Source organism: Suncus etruscus, chromosome 4, assembly GCF_024139225.1.
Source record: "Suncus etruscus isolate mSunEtr1 chromosome 4, mSunEtr1.pri.cur, whole genome shotgun sequence".
Taxonomy (NCBI): domain Eukaryota; kingdom Metazoa; phylum Chordata; class Mammalia; order Eulipotyphla; family Soricidae; genus Suncus; species Suncus etruscus.
In genome coordinates this window covers 147,881,290-147,905,132 of record NC_064851.1, presented here as the reverse complement: position 1 = coordinate 147,905,132, position 23,843 = coordinate 147,881,290, and the positions used below count along the sequence as shown (strand labels likewise).

Sequence of the window (23,843 nt, the reverse complement as noted above, 5' to 3'; positions counted from 1 at the left end):
GGCATCTTCAAAGAGGAAACATCACTTTCCTTTTTGTTAAAATATTAAAGTCTTTATTCCAGTCTCAAGGATTTTATTTTAACTTTAACAGTTTGAAAAATATAGAGAAAAATTTGACTGAATTAGTGTCAAGGGTCTGAAACTTGTTTGTTTTTTTATCCAACAAGTAGCAGCTGTTCTTGTTGTGACAATTTTTATTAATATCTTTATTTAAACACCTTGATTACATACATGATTGTGTTTGGGTTTTAGTCATGTAAGGAACACCCCACTTCACCAATGTCTCAACACTCCCATCACCAATGTCCCAAATCTCCCTCCTCCCCACCCCCCCGGCCTGTACTTTATTTTTTTTCTTGTTTTTTTTTATTTTATTTAAACACCATGATTACATACATGATTGTATCACCAGTGCAACATTCCCATCACCAATGTCCCAAGTCTCCCTCCTCCCCACCCAACCCCCGCCTGTACTCTAAACAGGCTCTCCATTTCCCTCATACATTCTCATTATTAGGACAGTTCAAAATGTAGTTATTTCTCTAAATAAACTCATGACTCTTTGTGGTGAGCTTCCTGAGGTGAGCTGCAACTTCCAGCTCTTTTCTCTTTGTGTCTGAAAATTATTATTGCAAGAATGTCTTTCATTTTTCTTAAAACCCATAGATGAGTGAGACCATTCTGCATTTTTCTCTCTCTCTCTCTCTGACTTATTTCACTCAGCATAATAGATTCCGTGTACATCCATGTATAGGAAAATTTCATGACTTCATCTCTCCTGACAGCTGCATAATATTCCATTGTGTATATGTACCACGGTTTCTTTAGCCATTCATCTGTTGAAGGGCATCTTGGTTGTTTCCAGAGTTTTGCTATGGTAAATAGTGCTGCAATGAATATAGGTGTAAGGAAGGGGTTTTTGTATTGTATTTTTGTGTTCCTAGGGTATATTCTTAGGAGTGGTATAGCTGGATCGTATGGGAGCTCGATTTCAGTTTTTGGAGGAATCTCCATATAGCTTTCCATAAAGGTTGAACTAGATGGCATTCCCACCAGCAGTGGATAAGAGTTCCTTTCTCTCTACATCCCCGCCAACACTGCTTGTTCTCATTCTTTGTGATGTGTGCCATTCTCTGTGGTGTGAGGTGGTATCTCATTGTTGTTTTGATTTGCATCTCCCTGATGATTAGTGATGTGGAGCATTTTTTCATGTGTCTTTTGGCCATTTGTATTTCTTCTTTGTCAAAGTGTCTGTTCATTTCTTCTCCCCATTTTTTGATGGGATTAGATGTTTTTTTCTTGTGAAGTTCTGTCAGTGCCTTGTATATTTTGGAGATTAGCCCCTTATCTGATGGGTATTGGGTGAATAGTTTCTCCCACTCAGTGGGTGGCTCTTGTATCCTGGGCACTATTTCCTTTGAGGTGCAGAAGCTTCTCAGCTTAATATATTCCCATCTGTTAATCTCTGCTTTCACTTGCTTGGAGAGTGCAGTTTCCTCCTTGAAGATGCCTGTAGTCTCAATGTCCTGGAGTGTTTTGCCTATGTGTTGTTCTATATATCTTATGGTTTTGTGTCTGATATCGAGGTCTTTAATCCATTTGGATTTTACCTTCATACATGATGTTAGCTGGGGGTCTAAGTTCAATTTTTTGCAAGTGGATATCCAGTTGTGCCAAAACCACTTGTTGAAGAGGCTTTCCCTGCTCCATTTAGGATTTCCTGCTCCTTTATCAAAAATTAGGTGATTGTATGTCTGGGGAACATTTTCTGAGTATTCAAGCCTATTCCACTGATCTGAGGGCCTGTCCTTATTCCAATACCATGCTGTTTTGATAACTATTGTTTTGTAGTAAAGTTTAAAGTTGGGGAAAGTAATTCCTCCCATATTCTTTTTCCAATGATTGCTTTAGCTATTCTAGGGTGTTTATTGTTCCAAATGAATTTCAAAAGTGCCTGATCCACTTCTTTGAAGAATGTCATGGGTATCTTTAGCGGGATCGCATTATATCTGTATAATGCCTTGGGGAGTACTGCCATTTTGATGATGTAATCCTGCCATTCCATGAGCAGGGTATGTGATTCCATTTCCACGTGTCCTCTCATTTCTTGGAGCAGAGTTTTATAGTTTTCTTTGTATAGGTCCTTCACATTTTTAGTCAAGTTGATTCCAAGGTATTTGAGTTTGTTTGGCACTATTGTGAATGGGGTTGTTTTCTTAATGTCCATTTCTTCCTTATTACTATTGGTGTATAGAAAGGCCATTGATTTTTGGGTGTTAATTTTGTAGCCTGCCACCTTGCTATATGAGTCTATTGTTTCTAGAAGCTTTTTGGTAGAGTCTTTAGGGTTTTCTAAGTAGAGTATCATGTCATCTGCAAACAGGGAGAGCTTGACTTCTTCCTTTCCTATCTGGATTCCCTTGATATCTTTTTCTTGCCTAATCGCTATAGCAAGTACTTCCAGTGCTATGTTGAATAGGAGTGGTGAGAGAGGACAGCCTTGTCTTGTGCCAGAATTTAGAGGGAAGGCTTTTAGTTTTTCTCCATTGAGGATAATATTTGCCACTGGCTTGTGGTAGATGGCCTTCACTATATTGAGAAAGGTTCCTTCCATTCCCATCTTACTGAGATTTTTGATCAAGAATGGGTGTTAGACCTTGTCAAATGCTTTCTCTGCATCTATTGATATGATCATGTGGTTTTTATTTTTCTTGTTGTTGATGTTGTGTATTATGTTGATAGATTTACGGATGTTAAACCATCCTTGCATTCCTGGGATGAAACCTACTTGATCATAGTGGATGATCTTCTTAATGAGGCATTGAATCCTATTTGCCAGGATTTTGTTGAGGATATTTGCATCTGCATTCATCAGCGATATTGGTCTGTAATTTTCTTTTTTCATAGCATCTCTGTCTGGTTTAGGTATCGAGGTGATGTTGGCTTCCTAAAAGCTATTTGGAAGTGTTTCCGTTTGTTCAATTTCATGAAAGAGTCTTGCCAGGATTGGTAGTAGTTCCTCTTGGAAAGTTTGAAAGAATTCATTAGTGAATCCATCTGAGCCTAGGCTTTTTTTGGGGGGCAGACATTTGATTACCGTTTTAATTTCATCAATGGTGATGGGGGTGTTTAGATATGCTACATCCTCTTCCTTCAACCGTGGAAGATTATAAGAGCCCAAGAATGTATCCATTTCTTCCAGGTTCTCATTTTTAGTGGCATAGAGTTTCTCAAAGCAGTTTCTGATTACCCTTTGAATCTCTGTCATATCAGTAGTGATTTCTCCTTTTTCATTCCTAATACAAGTTATCAAGTTTCTCTCTCTCTCTTTCTTTGTTAGGTTTGCCAGTGGTCTATCAATCTTGTTTATTTTTTCAAAGAACCAACTTCTGCTTTCGTTGATCTTTCGGATTTTTTTTGGGTTTCCACATCATTGATTTCTGCTCTCAGCTTTGTTATTTTCTTCTGTCTCCCTATATTTGGGTCCTTTTGTTGAGCACTTTCTAATTCTATTAGCTGTGTCACTAAGCTACTCAGGTAAGCTCCTTCTTCCTTCCTGATGTGTGCTTGCAAAGCTATAAATTTTCCTCTCAGTACTGCTTTTGCTGAGTCCCAATAGTTCTGATAGTTTGTGTCTTTATTGTCATTTGTTTCCAGGAACCTTTTGATTTCCTCCTTGATTTCATCTCGGACCCACTGGTTATTGAGTATGAGGCTGTTTAACTTCCAGGTGTTAAAGTTATTCTTCTGATTTCCTTTGGAATTCACAAATAATTTCAGAGCCTTGTGGTCAGCGAAGGTAGTCTGCAAAAATTCTATTCTCTTGATCTTATGGAGTTATGTTTTATGTGCCAGCATGTAGTCTGTCCTGGAGAATGTCCCATGTACATTGGAGAAGAATGTGTACCCAGGTTTCTGGGGATGGAGTGTCCTATATATATCCACTAGGCCTCTTTCTTCCATTTCTCTCCTCAGGTCTAGTATATTCTTGTTGGGTTTCAGTCTGGTTGACCTATCCAGTGTTGACAAAGCCGTGTTGAGGTTCCCCACAATTATTATGTTGTTATTGATATTTTTCAGATTTGTCAACAGTTGTAGTAAATATTTTGCTGGCCCCTCATTCGGTGCATATATGTTTAGGAGAGTTATTTCTTCCTGCTCTACATACCCCTTGATTAATAAAAAATGTCCATCTTTGTCCCTTACAACCTTCCTGAGTATAAAGTTTGCATTATCTGATATTAGTATGGCCACTCCAGCTTTTTTATGGGTGTTGTTTGCTTGGATAACTTTTCTCCAGCCTTTTATTTTGAGTCTGTTTGTTCTGACTATTCAGGTGTGTTTCTTGTAGGCAGCAGAAGGTTGGATTGAGTTTTTTGATCCATTTAGCCACTCTGTGTCTCTTAACTGGTGCATTTAGTCCATTGACGTTGAGAGAAAGAATTGTCCTGGGATTTAATGCCATCTTTATATCGAAATTTGTTATATCTTTTGGTTAGTCTTGTCTTAAATTAGGTCTTTCAGTTTTTCTCTTAAGACTGGTTTTGAGTCTGTAAAGTTTCTGAGCTGTTTTTGTCTATGAAACCATGTATTCTTCCGTCAAACCGGAAAGTGTGTTTTGCTGCGTATAGTATTCTGGGTGAAGCATTCATTTCATTCAGTCTTGTCACAATATCCCTCCACTGCTTTCTGGCATTGAGTGTTTCTGGTGACAGGTCTGCTATAAATCTCAGGGATGCTTGCTTGAATGTAATTTCCCCTTTTGATCTTGCTGTTTTCAGAATTCTGTCTCTATCTGTGGGATTTGTCATTGTGACTAGGATGTGTCTTGGGGTGGTTTTTCTGGGGTCTCTTTGGTTGGTACTCTTCGGGCATGCAGGATTTGATCACATATATTCTTTAGCTCTGGAAGTTTCTCTTTAATGATGTTCTTGACGGTGATTCTTCCTGGAAATTTTCTTCCTGGGTCTCTGGGACTCCAATGATTCTTAAGTTGTTTCTGTTGATCTTATCATAGACTTCTATTTTCATCTGTTCCCATTCTTTGACTAATTTTTCCATTGTCTGTTCATTTGCTTTAAGTTTTTTCCCAATCTCTCCTGCTGTATGGAATTGTTATGTATCTCATCTTCCACAGCACCAAGTCTATTCTCAGCTTCTGATACCCTGTCCCAGAGCTTATTCATTTTGTCATTCACTTTGTTTACTGACTTTTTCAGGCCTGTTAGTTGACATGTTATTTCAGTTTGGAGTTTTGTGATTTCTGTCTTCATGTTTTCTTGGTTCTTATTATTGTTCTGTTCAACTCGATCCATGGTTTCTTTGAGTTCTTTGAGCATCTTCCATATTGCTAGTCTAAAGTCCTTATCTGAGAGGTTGATTAGTTGGTTGGTCATTATCTGGTCATCAGAATTGTCATCTTCATTCTCTATGTCTGATGCTGGCCTGCGTTGTTTCACTATTGTCACACTTGTATTGTGGGCTTTTCTACGTGTTGTGGTGGTATTCATTGGCTATATAATGCAGGCAGCACAATCCTCTGGCTCCGCCCTTTCTGGATGGGTCGACTTGCCTCTAAGGGAGGGGAGTCCTTCGTTGATGAAGCCTCACACAGGATCAAATCTTAGGCCCGAGCACACAGCAGAGAAGACAGTCCAGAGAGAAATGCTTGCTTCTGTGTTCCAGCACAGTTCTTAATGTGATTTTTTCTTCTTGTTGCGATGGTGTTCTTTTCTTAGAAAGAGCGCACAGCTGCGTAGTGAAGTGGAGCTAAATGCTCTGCTGCAGCCTCTTTTCAGCCCACTCCCAATAGGTTCATGCAAGAGGACAGTAGACAGACACACACAGGCAGCACTCACAGTTTTTCACAGCCGGGCCCCACTGGGCAGGTGTAGTTTCCTGGATTTTCCCAGCCTGACATCACAAACAGGGGACCCAGCTTCTGCAAAAGCCTAGCCTTTTTCATGTTATAGAGTCCCGCCCTGGAATTGGCCTCTGGGAGAGCGAGTTTTCTGGAGCCTCTTTTTGGCCCACTCCCAAGAGGTTCACGCAAGAGGACAGTAGACAGACACACAGGCAGCATTCACAGTTTTTCACAGTCGGGCCCCACTGGGCAGGCATAGTTTCATCGGCCTGTACTTTAGACAGGCTTTCTACTTCCCTCATTCACTCATATCGTTATGATAGTTCTCAGTGTAGTTATTTCTCTAACTACTCTCATCACTTTTTATGGTGAGCTTCATATTGTGAATGTAAAAAAACCTAATATAATTTCTATCTCTCTTATAATTATTAAAATTTATTACTACAGAACTGTTGAAAATGCTAAAAATTACATCTTGTACCTGTTTCATCCATAATACATTTATACCAAAGTTTGCCTCTTGACTAAAATTACCTAATATTCAGACTTAAAACATTGAACATCTTATTCCAATTTGATATATAGTTGGAGGTATGATAAATTATTAATTTCCAATAAGGTATTCATAAAATATTGAGTTAATAAAACGTAAAGATGTTCAATTAATTAACCTGGAACCCAAATTCTTCTAGACTCCTCTTTTATCACATCAAATTAATATTTGGACATTGCATATTATATATTCAAAACTCCTTAATCTATAAAATTGGACATTATGCCTTTTATATTTTAGTCAGAATTCAATCACATATACAAATATTCTTCATGGTATTCAAGTTATTTTTGAGATTTGTAACATTCATCACAAGTAAATTTTAAAATAACATTGTTAATTAACTTTACTGGTTAACATACTTACCTCTTTTGTACCACAATCACATTGCTCTGGACTTTCCACTATTTTATTGCCACAGAATGCTACTCTAGTTTGCATTTGTGGTCTATTCTAGGCATTTGGTGCCCATATTTATAATGAAATTTTCAAAGTCATTCAAACTGCAACTACTGAAAGTCTTCACACCACTGAATTTCCTAAAGATAATTCAAATAAAACTATTGGTAAGATAACTCTGAAATCACAGTTCTATATTATATACTTTAGTTTCAAAAATTTTAATTAATACTTAATGTAAAATTTTATAACAACAGGCTAAAATTATTATTGAGTGTGTCATGTAATTTAATTACCTGATTACTTATTCTTAAAATAAATTATGTATGTTTATATAAAATAAAATATATATGATTAGAAAATGAACAAGGAACATGGATGTATCTCCATAGGTACATAAAGAGGTCTCAACATTATTGGAATGGAGAGATAGCACTATCAGTAGTGTTTTCTTGCCTTGTAACACAGTCAACCAGGACTTGATCCCTTGAACTTCACCCACGCCCATACCTGAATTCCACCCCCGGAACCCTGGGTCCTCAGATCCCAGAACTTTAGCACATGACCAACCTGAATTGGATCCCTGAGCAGAACAAGGAGTGATTCATAAGTGCAGAGCCAATGTAAGTCCTAAGCTCTGTATGTAAGGGGTCCCACAAAAAAAAAATAAAGATAAATATAAAAATGTAGAAAATTTAAAAACCCTGGATCTAGGGATTAGAATTGAAAAAAAGAATATACCTAAAAATAAGAAAAATAAAACTACCACATGATTTTGAAATTTCATTTATAGGTAAATCATTAAACTAAAAAATAAAATACAGATCACAGCAAATCTACATGACCATATTTCACTAGAACCATTATTAAAATAGTAGGATATAGAGAATACCAACACATATATTAATAAATGAATGAAGAAAATGTGGTTAAATACAATTAAATATAATAATATATTTTTAAAAAGAAAAGTTCTGGCATGTTCAAGTAGCATGAATAAGTCTCTAGGACAGGGGTCTTCAAACTTACGGCCCATGGCCACATGCATCCCGCAGAGGAGTCTGATCCACATCAGTGAGCGCTGTTTGGTTTACCATAGATACTTGCCAGCATATACACTCAGTCTATATCCAAAATCAGGAACCATGCACTCAAATTGGTAACCATCTTTGGTAACACTTATGTCTGTGAACAGACTTTTCAAGAATGAAACATCTGAAATCTCCAACCAGATCAAGATTAACTGATGCCCACTTGCATCACTTGTTACAGCTGGCAGTGACAAATATGAAACCAGACATTGACCATCTCTTTAGCCAAAAGCAGGCCCACAGTTCCATTGAAATACTGGTGTGTGATCTTTTATTTATAAATGGTTTTCATTTTATTTATACTTATATAAATGTGCAGTGTGAGTAGGAATTAGTAGCTCATAATAGCCGGTCTCCTCCAGCTCTCTAAGGGACAGAACCGTAATCCTGCCCCCATTTTAAAAAGTTGAAGACCCCTGCTCTAGGAAATAAGTCTACTATTAAAGAAAGTTAATAATGAAAGAATAAATACTACCTTCTCTTACATAATGAGCTATCTAACATAGTGAAATTCATAAAATACAGAATAGAGTATTGGTTGTCAGAGTTTAGAGTTTAAGACAAAATTGTATCTTGTTTAATAAACTTGAAGTTTCAATTAAGAAAAATAAATACATTCTATTAAGAATTTCTACCACAACATACAAAAACAACAGATATTTTCAGTACCAACTAAACATACCTAGAGTAAATTTTGAACTTTTGGGAATAACTGTCAAAGTATGAAATCTTCAATTAAGTAAAAAATGATCATGTAAATATATATTTAATTTTTAATCAAATAAGTTAAACTAAAATGATTATGAAAAGAAAATCCTGTTCCCACTTAATTTTCCTGATCTTTATAAAATAAAGTGACACTAAACTTTTAATTTTGAAACTTTTTTCATTTAGATATATTTACTATAATTTTCCATACTTTTGGAAGAACATACTTAATATAGATAAATAAATCATAACTTGTAAGTCAGAAATTTTGTCATATTTATTACCTAATAGTTTCTTAACAAATGTATAATCAAATACTGGTTTCATGAAATAACAAAAACTTTAAATTATCCATGGGTCTAAATTTAGTCCCTAAAGAATCTCAAATGTTTCTATAATAGATCTCAATAATCCTGCATATAAATTATTATTTTATACAATTAGGCCAATATACTACTAAGGAGGATAATGTCAGAGAAAAATTTCCATAGAATGAAATGTTCAAATAATTTAGAAAAATTCTCTCAGAAATAAGATTGACACTGAATGTCAATAGTTACCAAATTATAGATAACTGATCATTTAATACTATATACCAAGAGATTTGTATTATAGAAAGTTATTATACTTGTATTTAATTTATATAAATAAATTAAAGTTTAGAGAGGGCAGAAATCCCAATAAAATCAGTTTATTAAATAACAAGATTATTATTCACAGGGGTAACGACATTAAAATCAAGTAATTTTTCCAAAAATGCATCTTTGAACATTGCATAATTCAGGGATCCCATCCTGAACAGTTTGTCATGAGAACTGACTTAGACTGCACATTATCGGACATAGACCATTCAACCCCAAACCCCAAATCCCAACCTCAGAACTGACTCAGTTTTCTTCCAATAGCACCAGGAATCAAACTCCCACTGGGGAGTTCCTAATACCGCTCTGGCATCAACTTGTGGCAGGACATATTCATACAACATCCTGACAACAAGGAAATAACAGCAACTTGATATAAAGGCAAGTTGTCCCACCTGAATGTCTCAGTAACTCCAATACTCATTAAAAATACACATATTGTGCTCGCTTTGGCAGCACATATACTAAAATTGGAATAATACAGAGAAGATTAGCATGGCCCTGGTACAAGGATGACACGCAAATTTGTGAAGCATTCCATATTTAAAAAAAATACACATATTTTGGGACTGAAGTAGTGGTGCAAGCTGTAAGACATCTGCTTGCCTGTGTTAGCCTAGGACAGACTGTGGTTCGATCCCCTGGCATCCCATATGGTCCCCCAAGCCAGGAGCAATTTCTGAACATATAGCCAGGAGTAACCCCTGCGTGTCACCAGGTATGGCCCAAAAACCAAAAACAAAAAAAAAAAGATGGGACTACAACAGAATAGTCAACAATCTTCTTAGCATACTCAAATAACCCTGTATGAATAATAAAATAACCTAAAATGCCTATGTATTATTATTCACCATTTGGTAAAAATAATTCAACAGATCCTTTCTCAAGTAATAGGGAACCTAAAACTTCACCATTAATACCCACAAAATGCAAAGAACAGTGTAGAAACTACAGAGCTCAATTGCAGTTCTAGATAGGGAGAAAAACCTAAGCATTTAACAAGATCCAACAATCATTCATGATTAAAATCCTCAGCAAAATAGGGTGGAAGAAACTTTCCTCAAGATAGTTATAGTTATCTATGAAGAGCTCATAGCCAATATTATCATTTTTTAGAGATTTTTTTATTGGTTTGGGGCAACACATGGAGGCACTCTGGGGTTAATCCTGGATCTGCACTCAAAAATTACTCCTGTAAAGCCCAGAGGACCATTTGGGATGCCAGGGATCAAACCCAGGTAGGCTGCATGCAAGGCAAATACCATATGCACTGTGCTATCACTCTAGCCCCAGCCAATATCATTAATGTTGAAAAACTGAATGCACAAGACAAGAATGTTCTCCATTCTTATTCAACATTATATTTAGAAAATCCTAAAGACCCTAACAGCTTCTAGAAACAATGGATTTGTATAGGAAATGGCAGGCTACAAAATTAATACACAACAATTAATGACTTTAGTTCTACACACAAATAGTATATAAGGAGAGATAGATTTTAAAATCTCATTCATAATTGTGCCTCATATAATCAAGTACTTTGCAGTCAACTAAAGGGGTGCAAAACATATAGAAAGATAACCATAAAACACTGCTACAAGAAATAAAAGAGGACACAAAGAACTGGAAGCGCACCCCCAACTCATAGATTAGGAGATTAACATCATTACATTGGCAATACTTTTCAAAGCATTGTACAGATTTAATGAAATACTATAAGGAAATTTTTAAAAGAAATATAGCAAACACTCGTGAAATTAATATAAAACAATAAATTCCATGAATAGCTAAAGAAGTTCTTGAAAAAAAAAAAGAAATGGGAGGCATCACTTTCCCCAATTTTTAACTATACTATAAAGCAGTAGCCATTAAAATAGCATGGTACTAGAATAAAGGCAGACCCACAAGTGAATGAAATAGACTGAATTCTTCTGAGACTGATTCTGAGTCTATTAGCAATTAATCTTTGATAAAAGGGCACAAAATATTAAGTGGAGCAAGAAAAGGCTCTTAAATATTGGTATTGGGAAAACTGATCAGCTACTTGCAAAATAAGTTCACCAGGACCTCTTATTAATATCATGAAAAAAGTCAAATAAAAATGGATTAAGACCTTGATATCACTAAGTCCTGAAACCATAGGATATATAGAGGAAAATGTAGGTAGAACACTTCATAACATTGAAGATAAAGACATCTTCAAAGATGAAACAATACAGACCAAGCAAGTGAAAGATAAATAAATGGAACTACGTTTGACTAAGAAGCTTCTGCAACTCAAAGGAATGGGTGACTAAAATATAAAAACTACCCACAGAATAAGAAAAACAAAAAAACTATTCACCCATTAGTCTCTGATAAGAAATTAATATACAAAATAAACAAGGCACTAGTAGAGTTTAGTTAAAAAAAGAAAAAGAAATCTAACCCTATTGAAAAATTAGAAGAAATGAACAGACATTTCATCAAAGAAGAAATACAGATGGCCAAAAGACAGGAAAAATGCCACACATCATTAATCATCAGGATATGCAAATCAAAACAACAATAAGATACCATCTCACACCACAGAAACTGGTACATCATCACCACAAAGAACAAGAACAACTTGTGCTGTCCCAGAGGTGGGAGAAAGGGATTCTCAATCACTGCCAACTGGTCCAGTCTGTTTTGTAAAACAATATAGATATTTCTGGGGGGAAAAAAAACTTGAAATTGAACTTTCATATGAGCCAGCAATACCACTCCTAGGAACATACCCTTAAAGGCCCTAAAACAGAATGTAAAAAATTCCTATGTTCATCGCAGCACTATTTAGCCAGAATCTGGAAACAACTCAAATGTCTGAGAAAAGATGAGTAGCTAAAGAAACTGTGATACATCTATGCAATAGAATACTATGCAGCTCTTAGGCAAAATGAAGTTAAGAAATTTCCTTACAATTTGGATAATGTGAGCAAAATGAGTTAGAGGGAGAGGGATAGACATAGATCACACTCATTTGTGATATATATATATATATATAAGATAAGATAAAATAATATGGCAATAGTATCCAGAGACAATAGAAAAGAGGGACAGAAGGACCAGTCCATTGTGGGAAGCTTGCCACAAATAGCAGGGAGTGTGTTTAGGGCAGAGAAAGGACTATTATGACAATGATAGTTGGAAATTATTACTTTGGACAAGAACTGAGTGCTGAAAGGAGATAAAATGATAGGCATGATACCTGGTCAGCAACAATATTTCAGACCACAGTATCTTATAGGGGTGTTGAAGAGAATGAGAGAGAGGAGAAAGGAGAGAGAAAGGAGAGAGAGAGAGAGAGAGAGAGAGAGAGAGAGAGAGAGAGAGAGAGAGAGAGAGGGAGAATAGATAGATGTCAGAGAGAGACAATAGATAGATGTCTGCCCCAGAGGCATGCAGGGAGGGGAGAGATATTGGGACATTGCCAGTAGGAAATGTGCACTAGTGAAAAATATTGTACTTTGTATGATTTAAACTCAAACATGAGCAACTTTGTAATTGTGGGGGGAAAAACTGTATTATGAATCTTTTGTTTTGGGGGGGGTTTTTGTTTGTTTTTGGGCCATACCTGGCGGCACTCAGGGATTACTCCTGGCTCTGTGCTCAGAAATCAGAAATTGTTTCTGACAGGCACAGGGGACCATATGGAATGCCGGATTCGAATCACCATTGGTCCTAGATCAGCAGCTTGCAAGGCTGCACCCTATCGCTGTGCTATCTCTCCAGCCCCAAGTATTATGAATAACTTTCTAACCACAGTGTTTAAATAAAGTAACTAAACAAATAGAACACTGAAAGAAAAAATATCAGACATTCTAGACATATGAAGATATTAATCTGAATAAAATAAAGGCTTCTTGTTCTGACATGCTTACATATTTTTTGATGTATTATACATAGTGGTCTTCAGGGCTCACTCATAGTTCTTTCCTCAGGGATCACTCCTGGAGGGCTTAGGGAGTACCTGGAATATTAAGTGCTGAACCCAACTGTGCAAGGCAAACTTCCTACTCTGGCTCCAATGTCAACTATTTTAAAGATTTTTCTATTTCACATATAAGAAACAGCTTAAGAAGACTTCCTTTGTTAATTCATCTTCTACATTGGATTTATAATCCTTGCAGTTCTTTTTTTTTTTTTTTATTTTATCCTATTTATTTTTTTTTAATGCATAATTTTTTTTATTTAAACACCTTGATTACATACATGATTGTGTTTGGGTTTCAGTCATAAAAGGAACACCACCCATCACCAGTGCAACATTCCCATCACCCAAGTCCCAAATCTCCCTCCTCCCCACCCAACCCCCGCCTGTACCCTAAACAGGCTCTACATTTCCCTCATACATTCTCAATATTAGGACAGTTCAAAATGTAGTTATTTCTCTAACTAAACTCATCACTCTTTGTGGTGAGCTTCCTGAGGTGAGCTGGAACTTCCAGCTCTTTTCTCTTTTGTGTCTGAAAATTATTATTACAAGGGTGTCTTTCATTTTCTTAAAACCCATAGATGAGTGAGACCATTCTGCGTTTTTCTCTCTCTCTCTGACTTATTTCACTCAGCATAATAGATTCCATGTACATCCATGTATAGGAAAATTTCATGACTTCATCTCTCCTGACAGCTGCATAATATTCCATTGTGTATATGTACCACAGTTTCTTTAGCCATTCGTCTGTTGAAGGGCATCTTGGTTGTTTCCAGAGTCTTGCTATGGTAAATAGAGCTGCAATGAATATAGGTGTAAGGAAGGGGTTTTTGTATTGTATTTTTGTGTTCCTAGGGTATATTCCTAGGAGTGGTATAGCTGGATCGTATGGGAGCTCGATTTCCAGTTTTTGGAGGAATCTCCATATCGCTTTCCATAAAGGTTGAACGAGACAGCATTCCCACCAGCAGTGGATAAGAGTTCCTTTCTCTCCACATCCCCGCCAACACTGTTTATTCTCATTCTTTGTGATGTGTGCCATTCTCTGGGGTGTGAGGTGGTATCTCATAGTTGTTTTGATTTGCATCTCCCTGATGATTAGTGATGTGGAACATTTTTTCATGTGTCTTTTGGCCATGCGTATTTCTTCTTTGTCAAAGTGTCTGTTCATTTCTTCTCCCCATTTTTTGATGGGGTTAGATGTTTTTTTCTTGTAAGTTCTGTCAGTGCCTTGTATATTTTGGAGATTAGCCCTTATCTGATGGGTATTGGGTGAATAGTTTCTCCCACTCAGTGGGTGGCTCTTGTATCCTGGGCACTATTTCCTTTGAGGTGCAGAAGCTTCTCAGCTTAATATATTCCCATCTGTTAATCTCTGCTTTCACTTGCTTGGAGAGTGCAGTTTCCTCCTTGAAGATGCCTGTAATGTCCTGGAGTGTTTTGCCTATGTGCTGTTCTATATATCTTATGGTTTTGGGGCTGATATCGAGGTCTTTAATCCATTTGGATTTTACATTTGTACATGATGTTAGCTGGGGGTCTAAGTTTAATTTTTTGCAAGTGGCTATCCAATTGTGCCAACACCACTTGTTGAAGAGGCTTTCCCTGCTCCATTTAGGATTTCCTGCTCCTTTATCAAAAATTAGATGGTTGTATGTCTGGGGAACATTTTCTGAGTATTCAAGCCTATTCCACTGATCTGAGGACCTATCCTTATTCCAATACCATGCTGTTTTGATAACTGTTGCTTTGTAGTACAGTTTAAAGTTGGGAAAAGTAATTCCTCCCATATTCTTTTTCCCAATGATTGCTTTAGCTATTCGAGGGTGTTTATTGTTCCAAATGAATTTCAAGAGTGTCTGATCCACTTCTTTGAAGAATGTCATGGGTATCTTTAGAGGGATGGCATTAAATCTGTATAATGCCTTGGGGAGTATTGACATTTTGATGATGTTAATCCTGCCAATCCATGAGCAGGGTATGTGTTTCCATTTCCGTGTGTCCTCTCTTATTTCTTGGAGCAGAGTTTTATAGTTTTCTTTGTATAGGTCCTTCACATATTTAGTCAAGTTGATTCCAAGATATTTGAGTTTGTGTGGTACTATTGTGAATGGGGTTGTTTTCTTAATGTCCATTTCATCCTTATTACTATTGGTATATAGAAAGGCCATTGATTTTTGTGTGTTAATTTTGTAGCCTGCCACCTTGCTATATGAGTCTATTGTTTCTAGAAGCTTTTTGATAGAGTCTTTAGGGTTTTCTAAGTAGAGTATCATGTCATCTGCAAACAGTGAGAGCTTGACTTCTTCCTTTCCTATCTGGATTCCCTTGATATCCTTTTCTTGCCTAATCGCTATAGCAAGTACTTCCAGTGCTATGTTGAATAGGAGTGGTGAGAGAGGACAGCCTTGTCTTGTGCCAGAATTTAGAGGGAAGGCTTTCAGTTTTCTCCATTGAGGATAATATTTGCCACTGGCTTGTGGTAGATGGCCTTCACTATATTGAGAAAGGTTCCCTCCATTCCCATCTTGCTGAGAGTTTTGATCAAGAATGGGTGTTGGACCTTATCAAATGCTTTCTCTGCATCTATTGATATGATCATGTGGTTTTTATTTTTCTTGTTATTGATGTTGTGTATTATGTTGATAGATTTACGGATGTTAAACCAGCCTTGCATTCCTGGGATGAAACCTACTTGATCGTAGTGGATGATCTTCTTAACGAGGCATTGAATCCTATTTGCCAGGATTTTTGTTGAGGATCTTTGCATCTGCATTCATCAGTGATATTGGTCTGTAATTTTCTTTTTTGGTAGCGTCTCTGTCTGGTTTAGGTATCAAGGTGATGTTGGCTTCATAAAAGCTATTTGGAAGTGTTTCTGTTTGTTCAATTTCATGAAAGAGTCTTGCCAAGATTGGCAGTAGTTCCTCTTGGAAAGTTTGATAGAATTCATTAGTGAATCCATCTGGACCTGGGCTTTTGTTTTTCGGCAGACATTTGATTACTGTTTTAATTTCATCAATGGTGATGGGGGTGTTTAGATATGCTACATCCTCTTCCTTCAACCGTGGAAGATTATAAGAGTCCAAGAATTTATTCATTTCTTCCAGGTTCTCATTTTTAGTGGCGTAGAGTTTTTCAAAGTAGTTTCTGATTACCCTTTGAATCTCTGTCATATCAGTAGTGATCTCTCCTTTTTCATTCCTGATATGAGTTATCAAGTTTCTCTCTCTCTCTTTGTTAGGTTTGCCAGTGGTCTATCAATCTTGTTTATTTTTTCAAAGAACCAACTTCTGCTTTCGTTGATCTTTCGGATTGTTTTTTGAGTTTCCACTTCGTTGATTTCTGCTCTCAACTTTGTTATTTCCTTCTGTCTTCCTATTCTTGGGTCCTTTTGTTGAGCATTTTCTAGTTCTATTAGCTGTGTCATTAAGCTACTCAGGTAAGCTCCTTCTTCCTTCCTGATGTGTGCTTGCAAAGCTATAAATTTTCCTCTCAGTACTGCTTTTGCTGTGTCCCATAAGTTCTGAGAGTTTGTGTCTTTATTGTCATTTGTTTCCAGGAACCTTTTTATTTCCTCCTTGATTTCATCTCGGACCCACTGGTTATTGAGCATGAGGCTGTTTAACTTCCAGGTGTTAAAGTGTTTCTTCTGAGTCCCTTTGGAGTTCACAAATAATTTCAGAGCCTTGTGGTCAGCGAAGGTAGTCTGCAAAATTTCTATCCTCTTGATCTTATGGAGGTATGTTTTATGTGCCAGCATGTAGTCTATCCTGGAGAATGTCCCATGTACATTGGAGAAGAATGTGTATCCAGGTTTCTGGGGATGGAGTGTCCTATATATATCCACTAGGCCTCTTTCTTCCATTTCTCTCCTCAGGTCTAGTATATTCTTGTTGGGTTTCAGTCTGGTTGACCTGTCCAGTGTTGACAAAGCCGTGTTAAGGTCCCCCACAATTATTGTGTTGTTGTTGATATTATTTTTCAGATTTGTCAACAGTTGTATTAAATATTTTGCTGGCCCCTCATTCGGTGCATATATGTTTAGGAGAGTGAATTCTTCCTGCTCTACGTACCCCTTGATTAATATAAAATGTCCGTCTTTGTCCCTTACAACCTTCCTGAGTATAAAGTTTGCATTATCTGATATTAGTATGGCCACTCCAGCTTTTTTATGGGTGTTGTTTGCTTGGATAACTTTTCTCCAGCCTTTTATTTTGAGTCTATGTTTGTTCTGACTATTCAGGTGCGTTTCTTGTAGGCAGCAGAAGGTTGGATTGAGTTTTTTGATCCATTTAGCCACTCTGTGTCTCTTAACTGGTGCATTTAGTCCATTGACGTTGAGAGAAAGAATTGTCCTGGGATTTAACGCCATCTTTATTTCAAAATTTGGTGTGTCTTTTGGGTAGTCTTGTCTTAGATTAGGTCTTTCAGTTTTTCTCTTAAGACTGGTTTTGTGTCTGTGAAGTTTCTGAGCTGTTTTTTGTCTGTGAAACCATGTATTCTTCCATCAAACCGGAAAGTGAGTTTTGCTGGGTATAGTATTCTGGGTGAAGCATTCATTTCATTCAGTCTTGTCACAATATCCCACCACTTCTTTCTGGCATTGAGCGTTTCTGGTGACAGGTCTGCTGTAAATCTCAGGGAAGCTTGCTTGAACATGATTTCCCCTTTTTGATCTTGCTGTTTTCAGAATTCTGTCTCTATCTGTGGGATTTGTCATTGTGACTAGGATGTGTCTTGGGGTGGTTTTTCTGGGGTCTCTTTTGGTTGGTACTCTTCGGGCATGCAGGATTTGATCACATATATTCTTTAGCTCTGGAAGTTTCTCTTTAATGATGTTCTTGACCATTGATTCTTCCTGGAAATTTTCTTCCTGGGTCTCTGGGACTCCAATGATTCTTAAGTTGTTTCTGTTGATCTTATCATAGACTTCTATTTTCATCTGTTCCCATTCTTTGACTAATTTTTTCCATTGTCTGCTCATTTGCTTTAAGTTTTTTGTCCAATCTCTCCTGCTGTATGGAATTGTTATGTATCTCATCTTCCACAGCACCAAGTCTATTCTCAGCTTCTGATACCCTGTCCCAGAGCTTATCCATTTTGTCATTCACTTCGTTTACTGACTTTTTCAGTCCTGTTAGTTGACATGTTATTTCAGTTTGGAGTTTTGTCATTTCTGCCTTCATATTTTCTTGGTTCTTATTAGTGTTCTGTTCAACTCGATCCATGGTTTCTTGGAGTCTGTTGAGCACCTTCCATATTGCTAGTCTAAAGTCCTTATCTGAGAGGTTGATTAGTTGTTCAGTCATTATCTGGTTCTCAGAATTGTCATCTTCATTCTCTATGTCTGATGCTGGCCTGCGTTGTTTCCCCATTGTCACACTTGTATTGTGGGTTTTTCTACGTGTTGTGGTGGTATTCATTGTCTATATGATGTAGGCAGCACACTCCTCTGGCTCCTCCCTTTCTGGATGGGCTGACTTGCCTCTAAGGGAGGGGAGTCCTCCGTGGATGAAGCCTCACACTGGGTCAAATCTTAGGCCCGAGCATGCAACAGAGAAGAGAGTCCAGAGAGAAATGTTTGCTTCTGTGATATAGCGCCGTTCATAGTGTGATTTTTCCTTCTTGTTGCAATGGAGTTCTTTCCTTAGAAAGAGTGCACGGCCGCGTAGCGAAGCGGAGCGGCCGTGCTCCTCTGAGCCTCTTTTTGCCCCACTCGCAAGAGTTTCACGCAAGAGGACAGTAGACAGACATAGACAGGTCACACTCACAGTCTTTCACAGCTGAGCCCCACTGGGCTGGTGTACTTTCGCGGATTTTCCCCGCCTGGTGTCACACACAGGGAGCCAGCTTTTGCAAAGGATAGCCGGTTTTTATGCTCTGAAGTCCCTCCCTGAAAATGGCGTCTGGGCAAGCGAGGTTTCTGGAGGCTCTTTTTGCCCCACTCGCAAGAGTTTCACGCAAGAGGACAGTAGACAGACATAGACAGGTCACACTCACAGTCTTTTACAGCTGAGCCCCACTGGGCTGGTGTACTTTCGCGGATTTTCCCCGCCTGGTGTCACACACAGGGAGCCAGCTTTTGCAAAGGATAGCCGGTTTTTATGCTCTGAAGTCCCTCCCTGAAAATGGCGTCTGGGCAAGCGAGGTTTCTGGAGGCTCTTTTTGCCCCACTCGCAAGAGTTTCACGCAAGAGGACAGTAGACAGACATAGACAGGTCACACTCACAGTCTTTCACAGCTGAGCCCCACTGGGCTGGTCATCCTTGCAGTTCTTAATGGTAAACCTCCATCTGGTTCTTTTTTTTCTCCCCCGCAACCTGGCTCTTATACTTAAATGTTCATGTTTATACTTAGAACTAATTGATCTATTTATAGATGACTCATAATGTAGATGATAAATTTTCATTTTTTCTAATATTTAAAAAGAAAAAGAACTTGGAATTAAATATTATCTTTAAATACTTACTTAGCTTCTGGATCCATAATGCAAATGGTTCCTGGACATTGACATTCACTTACATCATCATAAGACATTCCAAGACTATGCCCCAACAACTGAGTGACAACAACAGAAAATTCTTCCAAGGTTACCTTCTTGGGATACTATAGTAAGAAAAAAATCAGTGTTTTTAATGGATTTTATTGTTGTTTGTTGAATAATTTATTGTTTTATCAAATATTTATAGATAAAATTGTCTCAGGTAAGAAACTAAATCTCCTTTCAGAAAGCTTTACTGATGGTGGGATCGGTGTTGAAATATTATATGCTTAAGACAACTTTGTAAGCTATTTCTTAATTATATTTAAAAATTACTGATATAAGTATATTGAATCTATGATAACCTTTTCCATGATTAAAAAATGGGATGCCTAACATAATCCTATGGAGAAATTGTGACTAAAGAAGCATTTATAATTTACTAAATTATGTTACATTATATATTTTGCTAAATGCATCAAAAACTTTACTTAATTTCCTGCAACTACACACATTCATTTAGGATAACATACATAAACCTTTCATTTCACAAAGTGACCACATAACCAAATTAGTTTGTGTGTTATCTGGTATCTATGAGGATTCTGACATAGCAACTGATATCAGGAAAAATCACAGAAGTTGAATTTTAAACATAGTAACTCTTTGATTATGTTGCTCATTAATTTAACAAGTACACGCATAGCTTCTTGGTAAAGAGAAAGGGAATACTGGTGATTAATGACATGCAATGGGATTATTATTTTTCAAATGTACGAAATCTGACATAGAATCAAAGTTCAGCCCAGCTTATCAGAAAGATCAAGACACCTTTTTTCTGACAATTACAGATTTCGACACCAATGGCTACATATGATAGCACTAGAAGCTTCTTCTTATGAAAAACAGAGATCTGTGAATTAGAAAGTTAGAGTATAAATAGCACCAGCACAGTAGTAGTCATGTGCTGTTGTGCACACTGATGTTTAAGTTGCTCCACGGCAAGAGAGGAGGAGCAAGCTCAGCACCTCTAAGGTATACACATTTCAGGTAACACTTGAAACTCCAGTTTAAATATTCAAAAATTCAAAAACAAGTAAACAAATATGTAGTTATACGGACTAACCATAATACAATACCCTGTCATTACTTATATACTCTACTATAAAACTAAGTAAATTATAATAAAAATACCTAAAATTAAAGGGGGAGGAGAAGTAAAAGTGTAAAGCTTAGGAAAGCTTTCAAAGTTGCTATTAGTCTAAAGCAGCATGTTTTGCTGATGAAATTAGTCAGGTGGAGGGACAACACAGAATAATTTCTCATTTGCGAGATATACAAAAATATAATGGTGGAATAACAAATACACAAAGTTAATAGAAACAAAGAACATGAGTACTGGTATTCAGTAGGAAACAAGCCCCTAGATGAAGAGGGGGTTAGGGGGTCAATCAATATCTTAGGTGGGAAGCGTTTGATCAGAAGGCAGAAGAGATGCTGAAAAGTGGTAAAGTGTTGTGTCTGTGTGTGTGTGTGTGTGTATGTGTGTGTAAACTTATCGGTAATAGTACCGTGGTGCAAAAAATTCATTTTTTTAAAAAAAAGTTCCTCTTCAAGAAGCAACTGGTGGATGGAAGACAAATGGAAGGGGAAGAGAGAGGGAGAATTGATGGAGGGAAGTGGCATTGGTAATGGAAATGGTGTTGAGACACTATGCTTAAAAGACAAAAGTAAATGATCGTGACTAAATGCTTTAAAAATAGTATGCAATTATTTTAAGAGATTTCATGTAAACCTAAAAATAAACACAAGAAAAAAATGACTGTTTCCACCACAAAAGAAAATACATAAATGACTGACAAAATGACAGTAGAATTACACATCAATTATTGCAAAATGCTATATTTTGCAAAACACAGAGCCATAGTAACAAAGTAGAAGATACATGTCAAAGTATTAACAGTTATACTTTCTTCAAGAAAGATATCAGATTTTATTACTTTGCTATATGTTCCTATACTTAAAAATTTCACGAATAAGAAATTATTTTTAATTTAAATATATACAGCTCTTCAGCTATTTTTATAAAGAATGAAGTAGGAAAATGACTCAATGAATAATTTCATCTTTCTAATGGTAAATCCAATTGTACTGATGATTTATCGATATAAGTACATGTGTAATACTTGTGATTATCATGAAATATTTAAAATGCACATAGTTATTTTACATATTGCCTTTTTAAAAATTTGAAACAATGGCGTGCAGCGTTTACCTTCCACATAGCTGACCCATGACGGACCTCGGTTTCCATCCCCAGCATCCCATATGGCCCCCTATGCCAGGAGCGATTACTGAGTGCATAGCCAGGAGTAACCCCTGAGCATCACCAGGTGTGGCTCCCAAAATCCAAATAAATAAATAAAATTTTGAAACATTTTACCAAAAAAATTGCTTTTGTTTTCAGACCACATCCAGCAGTACTAAGGGCTTACTCCTCGCTCTACACTCAGGAACTGCTCCTAGCGGTGCTTAAGGACAATATGAAAGTCAGGAAATCAAACCCAAAGTCTGCAGCAGGCAAGCAAAGCAAGTACCCCCTCTTGTACTCTCTCTCCAGCCCATTTTGCAAAGATTGTAATCGCATTTTAAATATGATTATTTGATTTAAAACCTCTTAATTTTGTCTATGTCTTTTTTGTTTTTGATTTAGTCACACCTGGGGCGCTGCTCAGGAGTTACTCCTGGCTCTGCACTCAGAAATCACTCCTGGATCGGGAGGACCTTAGGGATGCCGAAGATCGAGCCAGTGTTGGCCCTAGGTCAGCTGCGTGCAAGGCAAAAAGCCCTACCGCTGTGCTACCACTCTGGCCTAAATATTGTCTATTTCTTTACTTAAAAATTAGCATTGGTTTTTAATAGTACAAGTTTTTATGTTTTAAGGGCACAATATTACCATACTATGCCCATACCAAAATACCAGTTTCCCTTTACTACAATCTTCGTGATCCTTCCTCTATACCCCACCACCAATTTGGCAACAGAACTCTGTCAGCAGAATCTAGGGTTTGTTTCCTTGAGACTGTTTATTCCTGTGCCTTTTTTCCCCTAGTATACCACACCAAGGAGTGAGATCATCCAGTATTTATCTTTCTTCTTAAGACTTAAGTTTCTTAACATGAAATGCTCTCATTCATATTTTCATCCAGGATGTAGCAAAAAACATCTAAGCCTTTCTTTTGATCTATATGTGAATAGATAGATAGATAGATAGATAGATAGATAGATAGATAGATAGATAGATAGATAGATAGATAGATAGATAATTGCATTTCATTGAGCACTTGAGTTATTTCCAGGTCTTGGTTATTGTAAATAGCATTCCAAAGAGCATAAGTGTGCGTAATCTTTTCAAATTATTGTTTAAAAAATCAAATTATTGTGTGGATGTTCTTAATGTAAATAGATAGGAGTTAATTTAATGGTTTTATGGTAGTACTTTATTTTAATATTTTAGAAATTTTCATAATGTTTTCCATAGACCACAAATCAGTTTATGTTTTGACAGAGAAGGTTTCATTTTCTTTATATCCCTGCCAGTACTTTTTTAAATAACAACTATTTAAAATACCAGTTTTTTTTTTAATATCAAGCCACAGCAGCATTTTTAAGGGAATTATTAATGATGTAAGATGATATGGTTTTCTGGCCTTTGATTTTCATCCCATTTACTTGAGTACTCAGATATTTCTTGCAATATTGTTACTATAGAAAGTATCATGCAATTCACTTCTCCTTTCAGCACCCAGTTTTTGTCCAGAGTAATCATTTCTCTTATTTTCAAAATGAGCCCATTTCTGCCCTAATTTCACTCCTCTGTTCTTTGTGGCAAGATTCCTACCATGGGGCCGGGCGGTGGCGCTAAAGGTAAGGTGCCTGCCTTGCCTGCGCTAGCCTTGGACGGACCGCGGTTCGATCCCCCGGTGTCCCATATGGTCCCCCAAGCCAGGAGCAACTTCTGAGCACATAGCCAGGAGTAACCCCTGAGCATTACCGAGTGTGGCCCAAAAACCAAAAAAAAAAAAGATTCCTACCATGGGGCCCGAAAGATAGCATGGAGGTAGGACATTTGCCTTGCATGTGTAATGA

At 37.1% G+C, this 23,843-nt stretch overlaps 1 protein-coding gene and 1 non-coding gene across 2 annotated transcripts in view; one reads left to right on the top strand and one right to left on the bottom strand.

The window, feature by feature from the left end:
• LOC126007254 (disintegrin and metalloproteinase domain-containing protein 32-like) overlaps positions 1–23,843 on the bottom strand; it is a 161,531-nt gene that overhangs the window by 93,985 nt on the left and 43,703 nt on the right. Inside the window, 3 exon segments of the mRNA XM_049772711.1 lie at positions 6,783–6,870; positions 6,872–6,955; positions 19,683–19,819. Coding sequence (XP_049628668.1) covers positions 6,783–6,870; positions 6,872–6,955; positions 19,683–19,819 — 309 coding nt within the window.
• Positions 9,696–9,802, top strand: LOC126007307 (U6 spliceosomal RNA). Its single transcript, XR_007494889.1, has one exon. It is a non-coding gene; the product is annotated as a U6 spliceosomal RNA (small nuclear RNA).